General features: G+C 38.2%; 1 protein-coding gene across 1 annotated transcript in view; it reads right to left on the bottom strand.

Annotated features, from left to right (window-relative positions):
* PLCL1 (phospholipase C-like 1) overlaps nucleotides 1-25,634 on the bottom strand; it is a 341,549-nt gene that overhangs the window by 20,907 nt on the left and 295,008 nt on the right. Inside the window, exons 4-5 of the mRNA XM_012641647.1 lie at nucleotides 18,172-18,247; nucleotides 15,924-16,033 (exon numbers count right to left, since the gene is read on the bottom strand). Of these exons, the coding sequence (XP_012497101.1) occupies nucleotides 15,924-16,033; nucleotides 18,172-18,247 (186 nt within the window). The remainder of the gene's footprint in view (nucleotides 1-15,923; nucleotides 16,034-18,171; nucleotides 18,248-25,634) is intronic.

Here is a 25,634-nt window from a genome sequence, read left to right on the forward strand (position 1 = left end):
GCCATAACAAAGCACTCAGACTGGGTGGCTTAAGTAACAGATTTATTTTCTCACAGTCCTGGAAGCTAGAAGTCCCATATCAAAGTGTTGGCAGGGTTGGTTTCTTCTGAGACCTCTCTTCTTGGCATACAGATGGCTGTCTTCTGCCTGTATCTTCACATGGTCTTCCCTCTGTACCTAAGTCTCAAGTTCCTCTTCTTATAAGACACCAGCCAGAATGGATTAGGGCCCACCCCAGTGACTTCCTTTTAATTTAATTACCTCTCTAAAGGCCCTATCTCCAAATGCAGTCACATTCAGATGTCCTGGAGGTTAGGACTTCAACATACGAATTTGAGGGGTCACCATCCAGCCCATAATAGTCACTCCTCTTCCAATGTTCCAATTTCTGTCACAAGTTAACTTATTATTTATATTCAACAACACTAGAAACCTCTGTGTTTAAAACTTGGGGATAGGTTGCCTGTTGGACTGTAAATAATAAACCCTTCCAAGCTCATCTGAAGAAGAGAATGCACTTATCCTTCTGCATTCATATATTTGTAAGTTTAGGAGTTTATTACTATTATAGATTTACCATTGTTAATGAGCTTTTTCATTCATTGTATATGAAATAGCCACGTAGCAAGGGTAAAGGGTTGGGGGGAGTCTTGTCATACCACAGACAAGGACTCCAGGTCCAGACTACCTGCGTTTCAATTCTAGCTCTGCTTCTCATTAGCTAATTACCCTTGTTAAACTATTACCTAGCCTTTCTGCCTGAGTTTTCTCATGTATAAAAGAAATATTCAGAGCATCTACATACATCACATGGTTGTATTAGAATTAAATGATTTAAGGAGTACAAGGCACTTGGAACATTGTCTATAGAAAATATATATTTTGTAACTATCAGTTATTATTTGTTGTTAAATTGTATTCTGTACTTTAAAAAAATGTTCAAAAAGAGAATCAAATTTGTCAGTGCCAATAAGTCATAGGCTGGATTCCAGTTTTTCGGTGAATATTCTGAAATGTCCTAAAATGTCCTGCTTCTTGCTGGTGTATCCAAGTTGTTTTTCAATAAGTTATTAGATAAAAATAATAATGATCTCAAGATGAGAAGATTATCGTAAAAGTGTAATTGAGACCAAAAGGAGAAGGTTTCCCAGTTTGGGGCATAAGTGAATTCTAGGAAGGATAGCCTTTTCTCAGGGTATTTTCATATATTTATAGTACTAGATATACGATGAGCTCTTAATAAATATTTAAAGAGTGACAGTGATGAAGATGGTGATGATTCACAAAGGGAAGAAGGAACTCAAAGATAAAAGGTACTCATATTTTTTAAAAATATCATATAAAAAAATCTAAAGTTCAGCCACTTGGATTGTTAATGATATCTGAACCATGCTGGAAAAAGATAATAAACCTAAAGAGAATTATAATATCTTTTTTCAATCCTCTTAAGAGTAAATAAAGGAAATAGCGATTAAAGTCTTCTTGCACTGGGACAATTTTTAAGATTGTTTTATAGGTATAAATTCATATAATACAATTCAACCAGCACATCTTGAGTACATACTATATACTCCCATTACAACAATAAAAAATTAAATGTGGGCACCAGAATTGTAAAATGTAGAATAGGGTCACCAAAAATTGTATGTACTATATACTCACAATATCTGTGTATGTGTGTGCATACGTGCTGCACACGGCCTGAATTGAGGGAAATGGCCAGAGGCAGCCAAAGCACTAATCTAGAATCCTGTGCAACTCCACGAAATAACCCCAAGAAGAGTCACCAGTTACCTGACAGTCAAAAGATGGCCACCAGAAAGAAGAAAAAATAAAGGTGGGCATTGGGCCTACTGGGAAAAAGGTGAAATCAAATTACCAGTCCAGTGCCTATGGGAGCCTGCCTGTATTCTGTGAAGACAGAAGACTCTGGTGGGAAAAGATGAAACTGAGTAAAAGAGTAGGCCAGGGAAAATGAAACTCTGGGGAGGCTGAAGGAGGAAGAGAAGGAGAAAATGTCAACCCCATGAGAAAATGGAGCTGAAAAGAACTGCAGAAGCACCCACCTTCCCAAGTGGCACACAGACATCAAATGGTGCCACTGGACACCAGGACTGAGGATGTGAGGGACAGGCTTTGGGGTCACACAGATCAAGGTTTGCACCTACCTCTGCTGCTTCCTAGTTAGTTACATCGTCTTGAACAAATTGCACAGCTTCTGTGATCCTGTGTTTTCTCATCTAAACTCAGCACTGTGCTAAGGCACAGTCCTTCCCCAGAGGAGCTGGATTTAGCATAAAAAAAAAAAAAGACATGGGGACAAATGATTGCAATATAGTGAGTCAAGGTGGTGAGCACTAGAATAAAATTGTTTATAAGCTACAGATCTGGCACTAAAAAGGAGATTATCTGGATGTGATAAGAATTGGGGTGAAGGCATGAGAGAAAAGAGTGGGGAGGCTTCCCTGGAAAGGCAACAGACCACACCAAGGATCTGCATGAGGAAGAAAAACTGGCAGGTGACTGAGGCAGGAACGGCACCTGTGAAGGCATGGCATCCTGAGACTGCCTGATATTTCCAGGAAACAGAACTGTGGGAATCTGCGAATATGAGATATGAAGGGACAGAGCTAACAAAGGCCCCATCACAGAGGACCTTCTATCCAGGCCAAGAGCTTGGAATTTTTCTTATGGCTGACAGACAAACATCAAGGCATTTCTCTCACTCAAGTCTGCTTGGGCTATTAAAAAGGTTTGCTCATTTTTAGTTCTCCTAAATGAATTTAGAGTATTTTTTCAGAAGATTAAAAAAAATTAATTAAATTTTCTCTCACAAGAAGGTTGTATTAAATTGAAAAGAGGATTGGATATTGTTTGTCGATGTCTACAGTTTGTGCTGTCAAGTTAAAAACTGAATCAACTACGGTTGGTTGTCACAACCCATCAAAGTTAAGATCTACCTGAGTTACAATTGAAATTTTCCTCATCTGATGTATATAATATTCTGGATTATTGGGCTTCTCTACTGTGCTTCCATATACAAATAAATGACGGGTTCACAAGAAGATACACCACTGCCTAGGAATCAATTTGAAATCACTGAAGATTTCTTCTAAATGTAAACTTTAATATGGAAGCTCACTATATTAACTAATAATTACCCTTAAGATAAGTATTAATAATAGTTAAAGGCACTCAAAACTTCATGGGAAACAGAAGGCTAGAGATAGAAAAATGCTTAGACTGACAACATCATAGCAGCTAAGTGACAAATCCAGAAGGCGCCATTCACATAGAGTCAATGGAAATAGCACCCCCTACAGTTGTGCAATGCACCACTTACACAGCAGTGTACAGCAGCTCTGGCCAATTCAGGGATTAGATTGTTAAAACTGGTGCTGCAAAAAAGAAATGGCAGTGGTGTAGAAATGTCTGATCAAAAGCTCCAAGAAGATAATTTTGGTTGTACTGATGTTTAACTTCAGTGAAATTCCTCAAGTCTCAGGTAATTATCGAAGCCAGCTGTCGTTCAGAGATCCCAGTGAAAACTCTTCCTGAGTATCCTTTACGAGAGAGCCAAAGGATCTGCCCTTCCCAGGAGCCATTATTTCAAGAGCAAGGACAATGGTAATACCTTTACTACTTGTTCTGCTCCACACCCCCTCTCTAACCAAACAAGAATCTCTAGAACAAAACTGAACTTCCTGAGATTAACCCAATTATTTTTAAAGGGGTAGTTATTGAGTAGAGGATGACAGAAACGATTCAGTCTGATTGATATAACTGTGATTTAGTAGCCAAAAATGTATTTTCCAGAATTTAAAATTGTAATTTCCACCCTGATGGTGTTTGTAATTATTATATTGCTTGTATATTTTTACGTTTTTCATGAGAACAACTGAGAATAGACTTAGATAACCACTCAAATGAAAATTTCATTCCTCTATTATTGTTATTATCATATCTACATGTATTATTACAGAGCTTACAATGAGTAGAGTCAATAAATGGGTTTTTAATATAAGAAACAGGAGACTGTGCTAACTCACACACACGCACTATATACACATGTAATTGTTCCTTTCAATGTCATTCTTCCTCTCCCAGGCTAAAATGCATTATACGTTAAGGAGAGCAGGAAGGAAGTAGCTGGCTTTTTCCCTCTCTGGTTTCAGAGTACACATGAAGTCTCTGTGGGCTGACACAGAGGATACACAATATGCATTGTTAAGGATCTTCAGTCCCACTTGTTCAGATTTAATACAAGGATACAGTTACTACTAAAACATACTTTTTCATACACAAGAATTTACACGCAAGTTTCATTTTTAACAGTCTTAGATATCAGTTTCTTAGCTGATATCAAACCCACAATACATAAGAGCCTGTTTCCTGCAACATGTGTAGTGAGTGTGGAGAACCATCTGGAAGGTAAGGCAATGAGGAACTGCTGTGCGACCGGCCATGATTTCACCAGCAAATAAACTATGTAGCTCTCAAGTGTCTTTAGCACTGTTTCAGCGTGTGTTCAAATTGTGCCCATCCAAGTGGTTGGAGGAATAAACTACTGATTCAATAATGTACTACCAGAGAACATGAATAATTCCAAAACATTTAACCTTCCCTCGTTATATATTTTTGCTTTAAAAAAAAAGTGAAGCCCAGTTAAACCTGGAAAAACAGAAAATTACAGTGAAACAGACCCATATTTCTGACCTAAAGCAATTAGAATGTGTTGCTGAAGCCCAGGTTATATTTTTAGAGCATCCAGTATATTTTAAATGTACATAAGAAATATATCTCTTAAGGCATGCTTAAGAAAAGAAGCTCAAGAGACTATATTTGTTCATAATTGATCAGGAAATTTTTTTGTTTGTTTTTTGGCCCAAGAAATTGATAATTCCTAGGCAACAGGATCCATGAATCAATTTTATTCTAGTTGTTTCATGATGTCAGCTGCTGAGTAGCAGACAACTGAGAGATCCAGAATATTCTAGTTGATTAAGGAATACCTCTGAGAGATTTGGGTTGCAATCTTTTTTTCCGTGGAATACACTGTAAAGCAATTTAAGAACTTTCCATTCCTGAATACAATTGACTCAAAAGTCCGTTGAGAATAGTATCTTTTAAATAAATGCTCAAAGACTTTAGCTATTTTTTAGAACACATAGCTTTGTCCTGGAAGATTTAGGAACTCATTCATGAGGGGTTACTGTATTTCACTGCATCCCGAAGGATTTTCCTCAGTTAGAAAAAATCTCTATACTCTTCTTTGTCTCTGAAAGCCTGAAACTTCTACCTAATGACTTGATAAACTTTCTATAAAATCATGTGATGATGAAAAAGTCTAAAACTCAATTCTAAGTCATGGTTCTGTGATAGTCTTTTCCCTACAGAAGTTATCTTCTTTGAAAACATTAATATGATTATTATAATGACAATGATGATAATGATCCATGTTTCTTGCCTTACTCAAATAGCTTTCTGAACAGTTTTATGTTAATTTTTCATGACTCTGAACTTATTTTTAAAACTCCAAAGGGATTTCTTTTTCAAAGTATCTATAATTAATCTTCTCATAAAGCCATAAATTTTTCCTTAAAGGGAAAATTCAGTTCCTAATTATTCTGATTTGGTAGATAGGTATCTTCACTTACCACAAATGCTTAAAGTATCAATAATAAATGGAGAGTGATTAATAATACAAAATTATTTTATAAGAAGTAGGAAATAAGTGGAAGAAAAGCTTTATCCCGTGACCTGTTACTGTGAATATGTAATTTCATATATGATGTATACTTGAGCACATTGGATCTACTTAAAATAAGAAAAATCCAATTAAATTGGAAAATAATCACTTCTGAATTGAGGGGAATTTTCTTGCTGTCATAATAGGCAGCAATTGATCTTCTCAATATGACTTTAAAAGAGTAACATCTAATTTCATTATTCTTAACCTAAATTATCCTTCAGATATTTATATTTACATATATGTAGATCCATATACATATACACACATATAACATCTTATATATATATATTTTATATATGTGCATATGCTGACAATGTTAAACTTTACCTGAGCCCTGTGTTCCTGGAAAACAGGAACAGTTAAGAAATCCCTCCATCCTTTTGTGTTGTGGGAAACACCTTACTGCAAGGAACCCCCCTTCCCCAGAGGACTTAGCTAAGATTCTTGGATGACCCCCTTGTTTACCTATGACAAGGCCAGACACAGACCCTCCAAATTCCCTTTCCTGTCTCACAGGTGATTAGCTGGACTGTTTGTATCCACCAACCAATCTGGACAAAGTACCTGCTATCTTGACTTGGTCAAACTTTAATTAAGCTTCTCTCTTCCCCTTAGGTCCTCGAACATTCACCCACCCTCAGCCTGAGCCAGCACACAGCCCCTCCTTGACGGCCTCTACCAAGAAAGGGCTGACTCCAAGGGAAGACCTTCCCTATCTGCAGGATCAACTGTGAGATCACTCCCCCACATGTGGTCTCCCTAACCGTTTTGCCCCTCCCTATACAAGAAAAATCCTTTCTGCCTGATCTTTCATGAGCTTATGGAACTTATGGTTGGAGCATTCTCCCCGTTATAGGAGACCCCTTATTGCAATAATTCTTTCAAATAGATTCCCTCTTTATCTAAATCCAGATTTGGTTTTATTTGACAATGTATATGTGTGTGTGTGTGTGTGTGTGTGTACGTACATATACATTCAGAGAAGTAAGCTCACTTTGCTCCGATTTGGGTTAATAATAAGAAAATTAGATAGATGTGTCCTATTTTTTTCTTTGTGGAGTAGAAGAGGAGCTTGTGTCTGTAAAACCTAAAAGGGTTATAAGAAACTAGAATGAAATAATTTTATTAGTGTTTTCTTTCCTCTTGTATCACTGTAGAAAACAGTTAACAGTTAAGACATCAAACTCACCTTAGCTAAAACTAGCCTTATACTAAGAGTCTGTGTGTAAAAAAAAAAACAAATTTTCTCCAAAGAAAATTTTCCTTCAAGAAAAGTAAGACCTTCAATACTTCGCATATTGGAGCCAAGTCCTCTCTGGTCTATGATGCATCTATTCGTTAGAATCCTGCCACTTTTGAATTATTCAGAATCATTATAAAATGCAGCTTTCATCTGAAAAAAAATGTACCTCCGAGAGACACTAAATTTAGTTCTACTGGAGATAAGGTAAAGTGGTATGTGCTTCCATAATCATGTCAACATCCTGGCTTTTATCTCTACTAAACTCCTGGGCAGCACAGCTGGGATGCTGCCACCCAAGGCAGAAATCTGGACACCACATAACCAGCCTGCTTATTAGTAGGAAGCATTAACATTCTATTTGAACTGTCCTATATTGTTGGATAAAAATTGTTTGAAATAAAGTTTTAAACTTGTGGCTTTATTATTATAGATGCATTAAGTATACTTTTAAAACAAATTTACCATTTTTTTCTAACCCTAACACTAATATTTTATATTATATCTCTTTCTCTCTCTGCATCTTTTCAGCTTTAATTTGTAAAAATCTCTGAAAAACCAACCTTATAATGTTCTCCTCTGCAACTATAAGCTGTCAAATGAATTTTATGGATACACATGGACATAAAACGTTGCCATAGATTATTTTTTTAGAAGGTGGGTGATTAAATTCGCTTGTAATTAACAATATGACTCATGGCCAGATTTGATTTAATAAATTAGCTATGATGTTAATGAGTGGTAATTAAATGAACAAGGCAGAAATTTTAGAACTCCCCAGACCATGCAGAGGTTCAGCACATCTTCATTTTGATTTGTTTTCTTTTCACCATTATTTTCAGATTGTTTTGGCAACCACACTCAAGTATCAAGATACAGGGCAGGGTTTCAGAATCCATGAAAGGCTAAAATATTTACTCTCTGCTGAACTGGTACTTCCTCCTGGAAGACTTCCCTGACCTCCCATTAGGTCAAATCCTATTGCACATTCTCATAGTGCCATGCGACTTCTCCTTTAAGACCCTCATCACAATGACAAATTTTACACTCATATGTGATTGTTAAATGACTGCCTCCCCGACTAGACTGACAGCTCCACAAGACCAGAGGGGTCATGTTTTTATTCATGGGTACATTCCCAAGCACGATGCCTAGCACCCAGGAAGGACTTAATAGATGTATTTGTTGAATAGATGAATTTGGTTTCACCAAAAATAAAATACAACATTTTAATATTATTGTTTGCTAATTTATGGATTAAAAGCCTCATATATTCTTTGCACCTCCTTATTTATCAATGTGAGGTGGAACTAAGTTAAATCAACTTCTTGAGGTAGGAGAGAAGGGTCCTCCTACACCAATAAGCCAAATGATAACAAGGTTCTAAAAATGTGTCTAGGAGTACCTTTCAAACACCAAGGCCAGGGATGAATATATCAAACTTAACTTAGAAAGCCCCGAGAATAAATGTTATGCCTTCTAAATGTATACTTTTTATTTCAGAAGGCCTAAAGATATTTTCTTTTGTATATAAAGATAATGATACTGACACATGAAATTCAAGCTGTTTTTTTAGAAGTGATCCATTCATTCTCTCTTTCCTGCCACCCACCTTCTTCCTGGTGATCAATGACATGCATTGTAAGGCAGCTGGCTAAGATCACAGGTGAGTCTAGGGCAAGTCTGAGTGAGACTAAACCTGCTGCTACTAGACTCAGACCCTCGGTTTTAGTTTCATCCCTATTTTGCCCCTCCCAGTTGCATTCGCCAAACATTTCCGCCATGACTGACACCATAAATGTTTGCCAAAATTCCAACATTATTTTTTAAACATTTAACAGACAAGAAAATTTAAAATAAATTTTACAATAAAATGAATTTTTTTAATGTTTCCTAGAGAAAACACAGACTAGATTCTGGTCTAAGACCTCAGTTGATAAAGGACAGGTTGGGGGGCTGAGCAGCAGAACTGTGGTTGTGGAGAAGTGGGAGTGAGGACGGGGTATGAAAAGGAGTATGGCCTTTATGGAAAAGTTTTTGCTAGAGGAACAGCTCTTAAACTTCCTCTGGCTCATCAAGAAGTGGTAGCTGGCAACATCTGGACTAAAAGCCAGAGAACATCAAAGCCGTCCGAGAGAAACAAGAGGAGGCTGGCTGAGTTCTCAGGGGTCCAGGGTCTGGCTCTCTGCTTTGGTATTTTTGTTGCTGTTTTATTTTGCTTTCATGATCTCAGTGGTATCTGTCCAAGGGCTCAAGTGTATCCATTCACTCAGGGTGATCAGGCCCTGGGGAGCTGATTCATGCTAACCAAGCTCATAGGAGATGGACCAATAAAAAAGAAAGTTAACTGATTCACATACAAAGAGAAATGTGACTACCAGACAGAGGGGACTAGTTATGTCATTTGGTCAACCCTTTCTATTTTCACTAGAAAAGAATACTTGGGAAACCAGGTTGAGAACAGAGAGTTGCTTGGTAAATATAGTGTCAGAGCAGGAGTAATTGGTGCTCTCAACCTATACTCTCTTAGTATACTTTTCTGTACTCTAGGAATATACTTTTAAGGTGATTGGAATACTCATGCTGGCTGGACAGGACACTCACTCCCTTGGATTAAGATAAGAAATATAAAGCACTTGGTATAATGCTTGACACATAGAAAACACTCAGTTAATACAAACTATTATGATTATGCTCTATAAATATCTTGATAATGTAGAACTTTGTATAATATATGTCAGACACCACTTTATATATATGAACTCATTTAGTCTTCACTATAACCATATGAGGTGGGGATAGTTGAAGAACCTGTCACTGTTAGAGTATATTCACCAATGTCTGCTCTCCTTCCTTAAGGAGGTTTCCATTTGTCCTACTCCACTGAAATCAGACTTGATCATTGGACTTGCTTTGGCCAGTCACATGTGAGTGGAAGGGACATGTGACACTATGGTGCAGAAGCTTTTAAAGCCAATTTGTGCTTTACTACCTCTAGGATTGTAGAGGTATTCATTGAGATGGAGTCCCCATTAGCCTCAGTTCCTGAGAGACCATGACTGACTTGTGACGGACATGCAGTAGTAACCAAGAAATAAGCCATTGTTTTAAGCCACTGAAATTTTCAGATTTTTGTTACCAAAACACAACCTAGGGTATCCCAATTGGTTCAGAAGCATAGAGACAAAAGGAAATTTTCCCAAGGGCACACAATTAGGAAGTATCTGGCTGCACAGTCTATACTCTTAGTCAATTTGCTTTGTGTTTCTCAATAATGGATAGTAGTATCACTATTAAGAAGCAGCCAGGCGTGATGGCTCACACCTATAATCCCAGCACTTTGGGAGGCCAAGGCAGGAAGATTGCTTGAGGCCAGGAGTTTGAGACCAGCCTGAGTAACCATTGAGAACCGATGAAGTTGAGACACTTCAACTTTACAAAAAATTTTAACAATTAGCTGGGTGTGGTGGCACACAGCTATAGTCCCAGCTGCTTGGGAGGCTGAGGCAGGAGGATTGCTTGAGCCCAGATATTCAAGGCTACAGTGAACTCTGATCACGCCACTGAATTCCAGCCTGGGCAATAGAATGAAACTCCATCTCAAAAAAAAAAAGAAAGAAAGACCAGTTTATTTTTAATGAATTGTTGTCATTGTTTGGGAGTCTGTTTCTAGACTTCATAAATACCTGTTTTTTCTGAATAAGTTGACTCAGGAGGAAACCTAGCCTCTCTCCAGCTTCTACTGCATCAAAGGCTAGCAGCTACCAGAGACACCACAGAAAAATTCCCAATGGATAGCATGGATGGTCCCATACCCTCATGGCAGCCCCCAGGGCATGGTCACCATGGTTGCCAGAAGAGCCTGGTTTCATCCTCTCCACTAACTGCCTCCCCAGTTTCTCAGAATGATTTAAAATATCTACTGCCAGTCAGTCGAGGGCAGCCCCATTCTCACTCTCATTTAGTCTTTCAGAGATGGATGCCTCACCTCGTACTTCTTTTCCTATGAGCTCTTCATCTTGTCTCCCTTTTCTCTTGTCTCTCAACAATGAACAGAGACTTCAAATGTGTTTTCAGGCTCCATTAGGAAGCATATTACTACACTGACATCCTTGTAACCTCCCTTATGTGGCAAGATTCCTCAGAGCTGCGAGGGCCTGAAATTTGGGGATTCAGTGAGGGAATCTGCCTGGGTTAGAAACACAAGAACCCATGAAGGAGAAGTGAGAAGCTTCAGCCTTTGCTCTTCCCAAGGAAAATGAAAATGTGGTTAGTTTAAAAGCAAAAGAAGCAAAGGCTTAAGTAGTGATAAAAAGCAAAAAAGTTAGATGGAAAAAGAATAGTCATATCTACTAAACATAAATCTATAAAAGCAGCCCAGTTTTATGGCACACACTGGAATACATTAAGTTATAAGCTGGAAATCTATCCAGGGAAAGCATAAATACATATGTAATAGGAGTAACCATTGAAGAAGTAATAGTTTTATTCATCTTTCATTTACTGTATGTCATTCAACTAGAAATCAATGAAATTCATGAACAAGAAGGCAACCACTTCTTAACCCTTTCATTTTTTCTTTAAGCTCTAGTGATCACCTACTTCATGGCTTTTCCTTTGTAATAAAATGTTTACTAATTGTATTCCTTCAATATTATTTTTTATATATCTCTACTTGATACCTCTCCAGCCTTCTAAAACTGATTTTCTCATAAAACGTTTAAAAATGTAAAGATAATGAAATTTAGTTCCTTAAAATAGCCAACGGGCCAAGTTAGAAATATATACATTGGGAAGACTCACTAAAATGCTACTCTTGGGTTCTTTCTAATTTCAGTTTTATAGATGTGACAACCTTATAAGGAAGTTCTTTTTCTACTTAAAAAGTCAAATCACTCTGGATGGAGTCCAAGATTTCAAATGAATTCCAATTCAAAGTAAACAGTGTTTTTATCAGTGATATAGCATGAATTCGTAGCTCACTCCCAAGAAATATACAAAATTCTCATGAGTGAAACATTCCCCCAAATTAATAACAATTTACTATATAATACGTTGGCTATGTAAGTGAAGTTGTAGTATCTCTTTCCAGAAGCCTTAAAGAACAAGAAAAATTCCCATGATGAGATTTTAATATTATGTTAACAACCAAACTGCTATGGTTTGAATGTTTGTGTCCTCTCCAAAATTCATGTTGGAGCCGGCTCTGTGGCACAATGGGTAGTGCACTGGACTTCTAGCAGAGCCTGGTGTGGTTATTCAAAGTTCATGTTCGAACTTAATCCCCAATGCAACAGTATCAAGAGCTGGGGCCTTTAGGAGGTGATTAGGCCATGTGGGCTGTCTCATGGATGGGATTAGTGCCTTATCAAAGGGCTGGAAGGAACTATCTAGGCCCTCGTGCCCTCTTTTGCCCTTCCATCCCTCTGCCACGTGAGGACACCATGTTCCTCCCCTCACAGCAACAAGGTGCCATCTTGGAAGCAGGGACCAGGCCCTCGCCAGACACCAAACCTGCCCTTACCTTGATAGTGGACTTCCCAGCCTCCAGAAATAAATTTCTGTGAGAAATAAATTTCTGTTGTTTATAAATTACCAAGTATTTTGTTATGGCAGTAAAAATGTACTAAAACACAAAACTCATATTTGAAGGACATCTAGGAGAAAAGACAGAGGGAAGGGATTATTAGTATGTGAGAGTTATCTTGGTCCAATGATTGTATTGAAAAGGTACTGAGGACTGAGTCACGGAGACATTCATCATCATATCATCCCAAAAAACACGGTGGCTACTGAAGGAGATCAATTTTGTGTACAACAGTGAAAAAGGATGAAATAGAGAGGAAAATGACTGTCACAGTTGGATGCAGACATACAGCAAAAGTGTGGGGAAATGCAAAAGATGTGCTCAGCAAGTCCCTACTCTGGACACACGTATGATAGTAGACCATGAATTAAAGAAAAACACAGGTATGGGAGCTCCGAGACCATCTTAATTTCTCCTTGCTAGATTCTAAGGAAAAAGACCTAAGACCTCTGGAAAAATGGGGGCACTGTAATTATAATTCATATTCATTATATTGTAGAGCTATTCATCTTTGAAGATTTTTCTCCCTCTTCTCTGTCATTTTTAATATCAGATCAATGTAATACTGAACTGCAGAAAAGACAAACTAAAGAATTTAGTTTGTAGTCTCAGCTCAATTGTCTCTAAAGCCAATGCCTGTTTCTACCACTCCCTGCTGCCAACCCACCATTTTGCTAAGGCCACATTTCTCATTCTTTCCAGCTCCTCTTTTACTTGTTTGAAATTACACTGGAATTAATATTTTTATAAACGTGAATCCACATATTTGACCAGTATTGTTTGATTCTCACTCCCTCCTCCCACATAGTGAGGAATACTTGTCTAAATCATGTATAAAAAAATTTTTTCAGTAGGCATGCATAATTTAATAGGTGAACCCTACCATATCCTATTAATTCAGTGAGTATGTCTTAGCAGCGTGGTTATTACTAATTCGACCAATTGTACCCGAGGTAAATTGACTATAATGAACTTACGGGGCAGAGGCATTTATTGAGAGATTTTGAGGAGCTCTGAAAATCAACAGCAAGACTGGAGAACCAAGTAGGAGCTAAGTGTTCCAGATCTAAGATACAAGAACTAAAGGAAGATTCTTATAGATGAAGACATCTCTTATCAGCGCCATTGGCGTAAAAAGTCTCCCAGAGAGCCCAGTCTCTGTCTCTCAACTAATAATCCAAATGCCAAGGGGGTCATCTATCCAGCTCTTGGGGAAAAGATACCTGATTAATAGGCCCACCAAACGCAATGGGGGAGAGAAAGGCGTTATTGGAAGTCTGGAAAAGTCCACCACTCTTGTTTAAGTTCCTAGTGCTCAAGCTGAAATACCAGCAGCTAGTACATGAGCTGTAATAATAGAAGGTCGATTCTGTTCTAAAAGCTTTGTCGTAGAATAATTTGAACAGCATTTGCTCAGCCACATTTGACAATCAGGTTCTGTCACTAAACCAAACAAACACAGAAACAAACCTCAGAAAACACTGAGTGGGCTTAAATCAGAAGTTAACAAAGAAACAAACAAAAATAACAACAAAACCCTTGTTCCTCCAGTGGTCATCCTTACCTGGCAAACAAACAAAAAGTGGTAGCTCACATATATACTGTTTAGTTTCATGCACTGTGACTTAGATCTTTTGCATGTATTATCTCATTTAATTCTCACAAAAGCCAGGATGTGGGTATTATTACCACCCTCAGGGAGATTATGTAACCTGGCTAACGTCTCGCTACTATCAGGCAATCTGCACAGAGAGCTTGTATACTTGCACTAGGCTGCCTGGACTCAATGGGACTCAGCCACATGGATTGAAGTTTACAGGAGGCAGGACAGGGTAGTGGTTAGAACCACCAGCATCAGTTTAAAATATCAGCTCTGTCATTTACTAGCTGTGTGACTCCCGGCAAGAATTTTAATCTCCCTCAATTCCCTCATCTGTGAATTGAGAGAGTCATATCAGGGTGAGCACGTGCTGTTGTAGGAAGAAAGGAGAAAGGTTTCTAAAGTACCTAGCCTCAAGTGCTGGTCACATATTAAGTACTAAATAATCAATGGTCATTATCGGTTACATGTCTGTCTCCCCTCATAGACTTGCCCTGGAAGCCCGGGTAACATTCTTGATATCTGTCCCTCGCACTTTTCTCAGTGATTGGCACATTGACAAGCGCACATAGATATCTGCTGAACAGAAAGTGTCTGCATTAGGGTTCACGCTGCCACCTTATACTCTAGGTGCTAATCTCATCCCCACCCTTAAGCAAATGATGCCTCATCTTCCTCCATCCACTCCTCCTTCTCCCCCAACCCCACCTTCAGACTGTTAACTTTGTAAGGTCAGGGTCTGTATCTCTTTTGTTCTCCATGCATCCCCAATGTCTATTACAGAGCCCAGTACATAGTAGAGGCTTAACGAATACCTCTGGACTAAATTTTTAATAGACATTTGTAATGTCTTAAAGTTTACCTAGCACTTTCACATAAACATATGCAACATCTCTGCAGAGCATGTTAAAAACCCAGGCTCTAGAGCCAGACTGCCTGTGTTCAAACTCCACCTCTACTATTTACTAGCTGAGTGACCCTGGGGAATCTAAGTAAGCTTTCAACGCCTCTGTTCTCCCACCTGTAAACAACAGTACCTGGTTGTCACAATTGTTAATTCATATAAACCTGGTAAAACAGCGCCTGGCACATAATAAGTGTTATTTAAATGCCAGCAATTATTAATCTTGTTTGTGGCTATTTTTCTTCCAACACACTGTCAAGAATAAATTATTCTCTCCTTTCATGTAAGAAAATATAAAAAGTGGCATTTTTACTTCAAAATCCTAAAATTAATTTGCAGCAGAGAGCAAATTGTAATCTCAAGAAACTGACTTCCAAAGCTATTTGCAAAAAGAAATGTATTTATAGGGACTGTTCTTAAAATAAAAATCCGAAATGGCCCTTGATATTCTGTAGTGCAAGTCTCTTCCAAATCGCTTGTGTTGGAACCTTCCCCAGCAACATTTGGCATGATTCTCTCCACAAACAAGAACAGCCATATTGACTTGAGTAGAAGTGTTCGTGTGAGTGAAAACACACACGCACAAACACCAGACAATGGAATTAGGTCTCACACGTGGGCCATCCCCTGCCTCCCCCACAAACTTCATTGCCCTATTAAGGGAAAAAGCGTGTCAATCCCAGTATGCATTGCCCCATTTCTTAGAGCAGGAACCTGATGACCAAGCCACACATTATTTAAAAAGCCAAATCCCCATATTTAACCAGGGATGCTTGTCTACACGTTGGGGAGACAAGGAAGAGAAGAATACAGGCAAAGAGCAGCTGGCGTTTTTTCTACCTTCAATACTGTAATGTTCCAAGCAAAGCTCTCAGTCGCCTTGTTGAGTTTTCTTCCTTTCAAGCCTTCTTTCGCCCCCAGATTATGAAGCTCTTCATGGAACTCCATCCCTTTAAAAAAAGAATGCATAAAAAATCTTCATATAAATTTAAGAAAAAAAAGGTTTTATTATGAAAATATTATCAGTAAAATATAATTTCACATTCCTGTCCTCTCATAATTCCTAAATCCCTAAAGTGAATTCTCCCGTCATTCCGCTCATACCACCAAACAGCTGTCCTTAGGGGCAAACTAACAATAATGAATGCATTAGGCTAAATTACATTTTAAACAGCCAGAAGCTGTAGATAAAGACATGAGAATTAAAGAAGTAAATTCTTCCAAAAGGTTATATCCACTTGTTTGTCCTTGTCCTGATTTTTGTATGAACTGGTGTGAAGTGAGGGGTGCACATGTCTTACTCTTCTTTGTGAACCACCCCTGTGGCTTAACAGGAGGCCCTGGGGCCCACATAGTCACAATCAGTAATTAGTAATATTGACTTAAAAAAAAAAAGGCTTTTTAAAAAATAGCATTCCTGGAAAAACTCAAGTGCTTCAGATTTGGGAATGACCTTAAAGCCTTAGGCCAACCATTCGCCCAAGCTTGAATACTATAAAAACCATCAACTGTTTCTTCAGCCTTTGTCTTAGCACCTCAGGGATGAAAATCACATTCTCTTATGAACAGCTCATTCCATCTTTGGAAAGCTCCACTGATACCGAGCCAAAATCTCCTTCCCTGGAGCTTCTAGCCCTTTGTACTAGCTGGACACACACCAACAAGGTCTAATCTATTTTCCACAGTGGGCTTTTAGATATTTAAAGAAAGATATTGGGTAAAACCTCCTTGAGTCTCCTCATCTCCAGATTTAACATTCTAACAGGTTTCGGCTTACTAATGACTCTACTTTAAGGACAGCACCCAGGCAGGGCCACTGCATTGCCCAGCTTCCTGGAGCTGAGCAGTGTGGGAATGTGCATGTAAGTGTGAACACCGTACTCAAAGTGGGCTTGAAGCAGCCCACACAAGGTGGGAATTTACCACCCTTCTCCTGGTTCTAGTTATTGGACGGTTATTGAGGCAGCCTAAAACGGCATTAACTTTCCTGGTACTAACTTCACAAACATAGTACATGGGAACAAGCAGGACTGGCGAGCCCAGGCTTGCATCCTGGCTCCACCACTCACTGGCCATGTGAGCCCGAGCAAGTCCCTAAAACTCTCCGGGCTTTAGTTTCCTCACTGGTGAAATGGTGGTAACAAGAGGGTTTCCTCATGGGAGTTAAGTGAAGATTAAATGCGTCAATACATATAAAGCTCTCAGAGCAGTGCCTGGCATCCTTAAGTACCTGGTATTATTATTTCTGTGCTTCCTGTTGGCTGAAATATCTAAGCCTGCCGGTCAGTAAGTGAAGAGCACCAATTTAAAAGTCTGCTCTGGGTTTAAAGCTCAGCTCTACCACGGGTTGATATAGGCCCTCAGGTAATTCACTCAGTCTCTCAGAATCTCAGGTGCCTCATCCAAAAACTGGATATAATGATGATTACTTTGCTGAGTTGTCATGGGGACTAAGTAGGACAGTGGATGGGCTTAGTGTATCATATGCGTATGTATCAAGGAATTGTCATTGTTGTCACCTCCCTCATCATAACCATCACCGTGTGTGTGGATAGAGGAGCATGTGCATCCACGAGACAAAAGCACAGGAGGAGATGAAGGCGAATACACAGAAACAGAAGTGTGCTCACAGATACGTGACTCATCCCACCCTTAAAGAAAGAATGTATCTAACCTAAGATGAGGACTAGTACACGAGGCAAAAGCCTAGAAGATTAGTAGGATTATGGTTCATGTTGTAAAAATGAAGTGGGTTTTAAGGGGCCATGTGGAACCATAGCTTCCCTACCAGCAGTAAAAGCTTTTGATAGTGTCCCAAACCACGAAAGTAGATTCAGAAACCCTCAGCCCTCTAGACATCTTTCGACACCACTCGCAACCCCATATACACATATAAAATCCACCTATTATCACTTAGATTTCTTCCGTACTAAATAAAGACTTAAGTATAACTTCAGTTAAACAATGCTATAAAATATTTTAATTTTAAGAGAAAGAACAGAAAGCTTTTAAAAAATCTGCCAAGAATTATCATGGTTTCTAAAAAAAAATAGAAAAAAAAGCCCACAAAAGAACAGAAAACAATTACCTGCTTTCTGACACTGTACAATTTTTTCCTGGACTGCGTCTGCCATTTCTATGAGAAACCGGCTCTCTTGAATCATCTGTCACAAAATAAACATCAAAAAAAGGTGGTTGTGAGAAACCCTTAAACTGGCTCATTGGGACTATGACATATAGACAGACCCACACGACACTCCCAGTAACAGGGAGCTATGTCTCAACCACAAGACGTGGGAGAGGGAAGGACAATCTCTGTTCCAACCCCCCTCCATTCCAGCACTGAGGCCAGAGTCACCTTCTTCATGATTGCTCCAGTTACATGTTTGGCACACAGTGGGTGCCAAATAAATAGCTGTTGAATAAATGCAATTCTTTAAGTCCCAGGTCATATTCATAAACACCTCTGATTCTACCCCCTTACCCCAAAGACAAGTGCACCATCAAGGCGAATGGTATAGCAATACAGTACAACAGCAATGAGAACCAGAAGAGGGTTCTTTATCCCTCCAGGGGCTGCCAAATGTCACCTTTCAAAATATTTTCTGTTCCATTTCATCCTCTGTGCCTCTGCCTTACCCTGACCTCACCGAAAAATGAAGTAGTTTCTATCTTCTCCAAATGCTCACAAAATTCCCTCTGCAGCGCTCAGAGGAGGGTTCAAAGTTCCACTCAGCCACTGGCAGGTTCTGGTCCTTCCCATCTCACTCCTTTCTAAATACTACTTCCAGAATCATCTTCCAAAACCACGGCACTAGTTAATGCCTGCCTTCGCCATTTCCCCCCTTGCTTACTAAAGGGGATTATTGCTCTAACCTAGAGTTCACGTCTCCCCATGCTCCTGCCCATCTGCCTCAACAGCCATTGCCTCCATCGTGTTCCAGTCCTCCTGGGTCCCCATTGACTTGGATGAATTATATGTCCCTAAATGCACCCTACATGTCCCTCCTTCCACACATTTCCTTCCATTAGGGAAGGCTTCTTAAGCTACCTCCCCCAGTCAAAATCCTACCAGGCCTCGAAGCTCACTTCAATGCCTTCTCCTCTATTGGTTTCCTGATTTCCCCTTCTCTCTCCCTTTCACTTCCCAAATTCCCAGAACATTCTAACTTTTTATTCTGTTCATTGCATTTCTTATTTTCTGTCTTAAATTGTAGTTTATGATTTACCTATATTATCTTCCACCTTCTCACTTCCCCAGTAAATTGTAACTCCAGTAGAGCAGGGACTCAGTCTTATTCACCTTTGTACTGCAGAATCATCCATCCATTTATATATAATCACCTTTTTCCTATTTTACTTCTGTGAGCCTTATTTCTTCTCCAACATATGTATGCACAATAAAAAATTTTTTTATTACTGATCACTTCTCAAACTTGCAACTGTCTTTTTGAATTCTAATCTCTTTTTGTCTCTAAGTTTCTCGACTCCATCTTTTTTCTAGGCATCTCCATTTCTCTACAATTTTACATGCTCTGAATTCCCTTTTAAATTAAGTACTGAAAAATAAGCACAAAGCTTATAACAGGATTACTCCTGTAAAAATATAATATTCAAACATCAGAAAATAAGTGTTAAAATTTTATTACATACTTACTTGAGGCAAAATAAATTCAGGGTCAAAACATACTACAAACCTTATAATTCAAGCTCTCTTCAAAAGCCCCCAAGTAAATATTTGCTTACCCCATAGTATAAGAAGTTTCTGTTTTTCCCATTGACTAATAGATCACTTCATAAAGACATAATCTAGTGTGATTTAACTGCAAAACAAAGGAACTTCTCTGTGAGATTCCTCAATGGATAACCTGAAATCCTTTAGTAATAAAAGTTCCAAATTGTATCCTAAAATATCTCATCAATAATATTCTCAGAAACTAAAATCATTGTTCATGTGAAATTTTCTCAGAACAGCATCTGATCTTCTCTATGAAAACAGCTTCCATTGTATTTAGAAGAATACTTTTATTCTATTTTCTGCAGTCAATTTTCAATTATTAGTAGTTATAGGGAGAACAAATAGATGGCTAATATGTATAAATAATTCCAAACCACAGTTAAAGCCAACAATTTCAAACCCTCAACTAAGCAATTCATCTAAGTTGTTAGGGAGACAAAATGGTCGATTTGAGTTTCATCTCCTTCCTGGGCCCCTCCTGATACTGACGGAAATGAAATATAAAGTGCAAAGCCATGGAAAGGAGGTGAGATGTCCTCAGATAATCCCCAGCTGCGTTGTCAGTACACTCAGCCAGCACAGGCTGGGTTGACTCAATCGATAGAATCTGGCAGTGGCCTCATTTACATATCTGATGTCTCAGCCTGAGCGCCTAGTTGCCTTTGCCTGTTGTAGTAATACAAAGAGCTTTTCTTTGGTTCTGTCACATGAATATCTCCTAATGGATCTTATTTCCTTGCCAGGGCTTTGTATCTAAAAGAATAGAGGACTTACCCAGATAAAGGCTGGCATTACTTTACGCATTAGATGTGTCCTAAGCAAGGATGTGTACAGTTGTGAGTTAAGATTAAATTATTTATTTAAAAAGAAAACTTAACTGAAGGGGACAGTAATGCTTTTACTCAGAGATGGGTTAAATTGTCTAACCTGTGTGGAACAAAAACTGTTCTTCCAGCTCTTCCCAATAAGGAGTTTAACTAATTGCTCAGAATCATTGCAGAGTCAATGTAACTATTTAATAGTACTGAAAAGATAGACTTTCATCCTATCAGGACTCAAAAACCTTCCATAGAGCCCAATTTTCTCCTGAATTATATCTATTCCTAGAACCACAGAACTTCCTATTTAGAATCACAGTTTATCACGGACAACCCCATTTTATTGATTAAGAAAACTGAGCAAAAGTTGACTTGCCTAAAGTCATACAGTTAGTAAAATAATTTACATTAGAACACAGGCATTCTTGAGGAACAGACAAATAAGATTGTAAGTTGTTCTGTGATACTGATATTATACTTAAGTATAGAATTTCCGTTGCAAGGGCAAGTTGGTGATAAGCATTTAATAAAGTAGCACTCATCAAGTAAATAATCACGAAAATAAATTTTTGCCATGACTGTTTTTCCCTCCAAGTTTAATTTGCAACACACAGCCATTATTATAAGTATCCTTCCTAGGAAACCTAGAAAGAAATGTGCTTACATGGGTCCACTGGTTTTTCAGGAAGGCATTAGGAATTTTGGATAAAGCCTTTGCTTAAGAATACGTGAGTCAATAAAATGCCTATCTACTCTAGACCTATTTTTGTTCTCTCCCCTTAAGAACACTACAGTAATTCATCCATCTCTTACCTTCCTGATAATCAAAACACAAGGTTTGGGTCTTTGGTTCTGCAGTGGCTCATCTTTTCAGATTGTTTAAAATAAGACAGGAATTTTATGAAACCTGGTACATTTGTAAATCAGATTGCTTTCACATACATATTTGCTAACTAGAATGAAGATAATGTCCTTTAATCCTCAAGTTCCTTAAATATTTTAAATGAAACAGATGAAAGCATCATTAATAGATTGGTATCTTTTGTTTTTAAGCAATCAATCCTGTCAACATGGTTAACTCTTGGTGAAACAGGGACAAATATAAAGTCAGAACATTTGCAGGCTTGCCGGGAGGCCACTGCCTGTGACGTAAGCAATGAAGTGTCCTCTGTCCTGGAACTAGTGCTGCGTCACATTTCCAGGCCTGATGGATCCACACAGAGCAGGCCGGAGGACATTTGTCTCCATGTTCATGCTGGTGACAGGATCTACTTCGGTGAGCTGCTTTCTGCACAAAGGGATCATTTTACCTTTTCTTTTCTCCAGTTGTTCTGCTTCCCAAACAGGTGTCAGCTATACCTTCAGTAATCATTAAAAATATTTGTTTTTATGCAGCTATCATAACGATTTAGTTCTTTCATAAAATTGCCAGGTGACTAGCCTTTGTAAACTTTGTAAACTTTGTAAACTTTCTCCAGAATTTTCAGGCCAATTTGACTACGTTACTGTCTTTAACAAAAAGCGTTACAAAAACTTGAGGATTCAGGAGTGTACAATCAACTTCGAAGATGCCTGTACAAAATTCCACAAAGGAGCCAGCCTGAAATACTTGCCTATTGATGTGCCTCTGATCATGATTCCACTTGATATCAGGGTGTCCTTAAGACTCTGGTACCAAGTGGAAATTTTTTCGCCCCTCAAGATGCTGACAATTCCCCCCTTACACAGAAAATGTGTCCAAAGACATTGCTATACCCACAAGTGAAGGAAGTTTCCAAGCACCAAGTATGTAACATCTTGTTTTTAAATAACCAGCTCTGGTTGGCCACATGCCAGTAGGTGGTTCTTTTTTTGGGTTCCATGACTATACAAGCCAACATACTCTTTGAGATGCCAACTAATATAAAGCTCTACACAAACTTCACAATGAGAGACACTTACGGAGAACATCTTTGATTTATCTAGTTTCAATTTAAATTGAGTTCAGTAAGCAAAACTAAATTGAGGAACTATTGATATACCTACTTTTTCCCATCTTGAGGCTGAATATATACTGATAACACTTACATAAGAGAATGTATTTAATTCAACCCATTACACGTGGCTTAACTGTGATACCTGCCAGTGTACTGGTTCCATTGCAAGCACGATTAGACAGCAACTCTTTTTTGTTAGATGCATGCTCACGTTAGCACAATCAACTGCTCTCTAAATCACACCCTAACTGACTTAGTAAAAGATTAAATAACCCTTGACTCATGTTCTCCAGATTGTTTTGATTTCTTTTTTTATCTTCAGAAAACTTGTTGCCCTTACCATAGTAAAGTTTTAAGTTTTATGTTAATGTTAGATAATTCAGAACAGAAGTCACCTTTGGGGAATGCTTTAGGTTTATTTATTTATTTTTACGGTTGCAATCTCCTGTAACTATTCCATCTCTGAATGATATATTTAAAACACTAACTACCCAAAAGTTTTCACATTAATTTAAAACACTTAAAAGGATTTTAAAAGGATTAAAACTGAACTATCTAAAGGAAGACTTTAAAAGGAGTAAAAATTCAACTATCTAAAGAAAAAATTATATAAAGTTCAGATAATATTTTTCTTTCAAAATTACTTGCAAATAAAATTCTGCTGAGTCCTGTCTGGGTAGGAGAAGTGTGTTACAAGTCACTGTGAAAAGCCCATCATAGGACTCAAGGTCCTTAGACTCCAGCTGAGGACATAAAATAGCGTCTGTCTACTCTCTGGACACTGTGTATCACTGTCCCTTCCAGTTTTAGGTGTAAGTCCGTTGACTAATTAAAAGCCTAAAGACATACACAAAATAATATGTCAAAAGAAAACTATTGTTTTACAAATGGAAAATATGTGTGCTCCCACCGCATTTTCCAGTTTCCGTTGAGTTACAGTGCTGTGGTGCTTCATGTCATGGCTGTCTGTGCTGACCCTGTCCCTGTTCATGCATCTCTGTGTCACACAGAATCTAATATAGAAATGTGACTTAGAATAAGGGCTGGGGCTAAAGATGGGTTTCAAAAAAATCATACTAATTCTACATGGATAAAAACACTATGGTAGAATGAAAAAATTCAAACCTATTCAAACAAACCAATATTGATAGTATCCTACTGAAAGTATAGAGTGTTTTCCAATGTAATCACCCACTACTACAACTCCCTGTTACATGATGAGTAACATAGCAACATCACTGATCGTAGATTCCTAGGGCTGAGCAGGACCTTACCAGATCATATCTCCTGCTGGTAAGCTACCGGATCACAGGGTTTGCCAGACCTTTTACAGCATTTAACACAGTGGCTTGCACATACAGGGAGCTCAGTAAATGTTTATCAAATTAAACATTTCCATTGTCTGGCTCTAACACTAGGTAACTCTTTCAGTAACCAATTTTCATTTTTAACAGCCCCAAATTAATATTAATCTGAAATGGGAAAAAAACATGCCACATTGCTTTTATTTGCAAAATGTAATTAGAGTGATTCTATCACTATATTACCTACTTCAGTGGGATAATTTCCTAGAGAAAGGGAAAATCCAGAGTGGGGAAGTGATGCTTGCTCTTTCAGAGACCTGAGCAAAAAAAAAAAATAATAATTCACAGTGCTATAAAGGGACAAATCACTTAGAAATTGTCTTCTGATTTCAAATTAAGTTCCAGGTACAGTTTCTGAAAAGCTGTCCTGATGGCAGAGCCACCAATATGGCACCCTGGTGAGCAGTCTAATGCTGACAGCCCTTCTCTTTGGGGCTCTAGCCTGGGAGGGAGACATCATTCCACCTTCAACTTTTAGGGCCTTTCTACTTGCTAGAGTTATTGATTGACAATGTTCCCAGTTCCCTCTCGTGCTTTTATAGAAGCTGTACACCTCCCACCTCCAGCCGTGACATGTTCAATATCAGGAAAGTCATCTCTGCTTCACTTGCCCAAAATATCAGATAGGCATTTACACAGCTGTCACCATCCCTATTCAGAGTACAGGGATGGTGATAGTAGACGGGGCTGCTCGCAAGCAAAATTGCTATTCTTTGGGCAACCACACCTTCCCCTGACCCAGACTGGGAAACCCTCTGTCACTATGATCTCTGTCTTTTCTCAGGTAAAAACCTGCTCATAGAACAGGATCTGTTAAATTCATTCAATGGCATGAATAAATTACCGATAACCCAATGTGTTATTACTCATAGAGATGTTTTTGCATTTTAAGAGATAAAAAATCTTAACCTTAAGGAATTAGTTGTAATTTTGAAATTTCAAGTACCAGGAAGCTGTCAGAAAACATACGTTTTAAATAAGATGTGTTAAGTTGCAGGGAGAGTGTGCACTCCCTGATCTTCTGAAATTATGCCACATAAATAGGCCCATTCTACTACAAATATATTTGGTTTCTGATTTCTTGATATCAACACAGTTGCTATAATAGAATTATAATCGCAAAACTAATACTAAAATGACTTCTAAGACTGAATTTTTAAAACCCTCAGCTGGAAATAGTTCTGAATATTAAATGAACAAGTATTTGGTAATGAATAGTGGCCATCTCAGGTCATTAGAGAAAGCTAAGTTTAGAAAAAAATCTGTGCAGATGAACTCAGGGTCAGTGTTTTCTAGAATATTTTCGTTTTATTTCCCCTAGATAAATAGCATAATTTAATGCACCCAAGTTGGCTTTTAATAAATGTAGGTCTACTGGGTTGCCTGATTTGTTTCTTTTGATACTGTAATAAGCCAAACATTTGTATCTGTTCAGGAAAAATTTCAGGTTGCTTTTTATTCTAAACCTATTCTGCATTTTTTTTAGTGGTTACAATTTTCCTCTTGGACAGCATTTGTACAGTTCATTACTATTTTTGAAACATCCAAACATTTAAGCAACTTGAGTCTAAGCTGAACCTGAGCTGTTTATTTTATTTATTTATTTATTTTTTTGAGACAGAGTCTCACTGTGTTGCCCAGGCTAGAATGCCATG

The sequence above is a fragment of the Propithecus coquereli genome, unplaced genomic scaffold (genome assembly GCF_000956105.1).
Source record: "Propithecus coquereli isolate 6110/MARCELLA unplaced genomic scaffold, Pcoq_1.0 Scaffold167, whole genome shotgun sequence".
In the NCBI taxonomy this organism is placed as follows: Eukaryota; Metazoa; Chordata; class Mammalia; order Primates; family Indriidae; genus Propithecus; species Propithecus coquereli.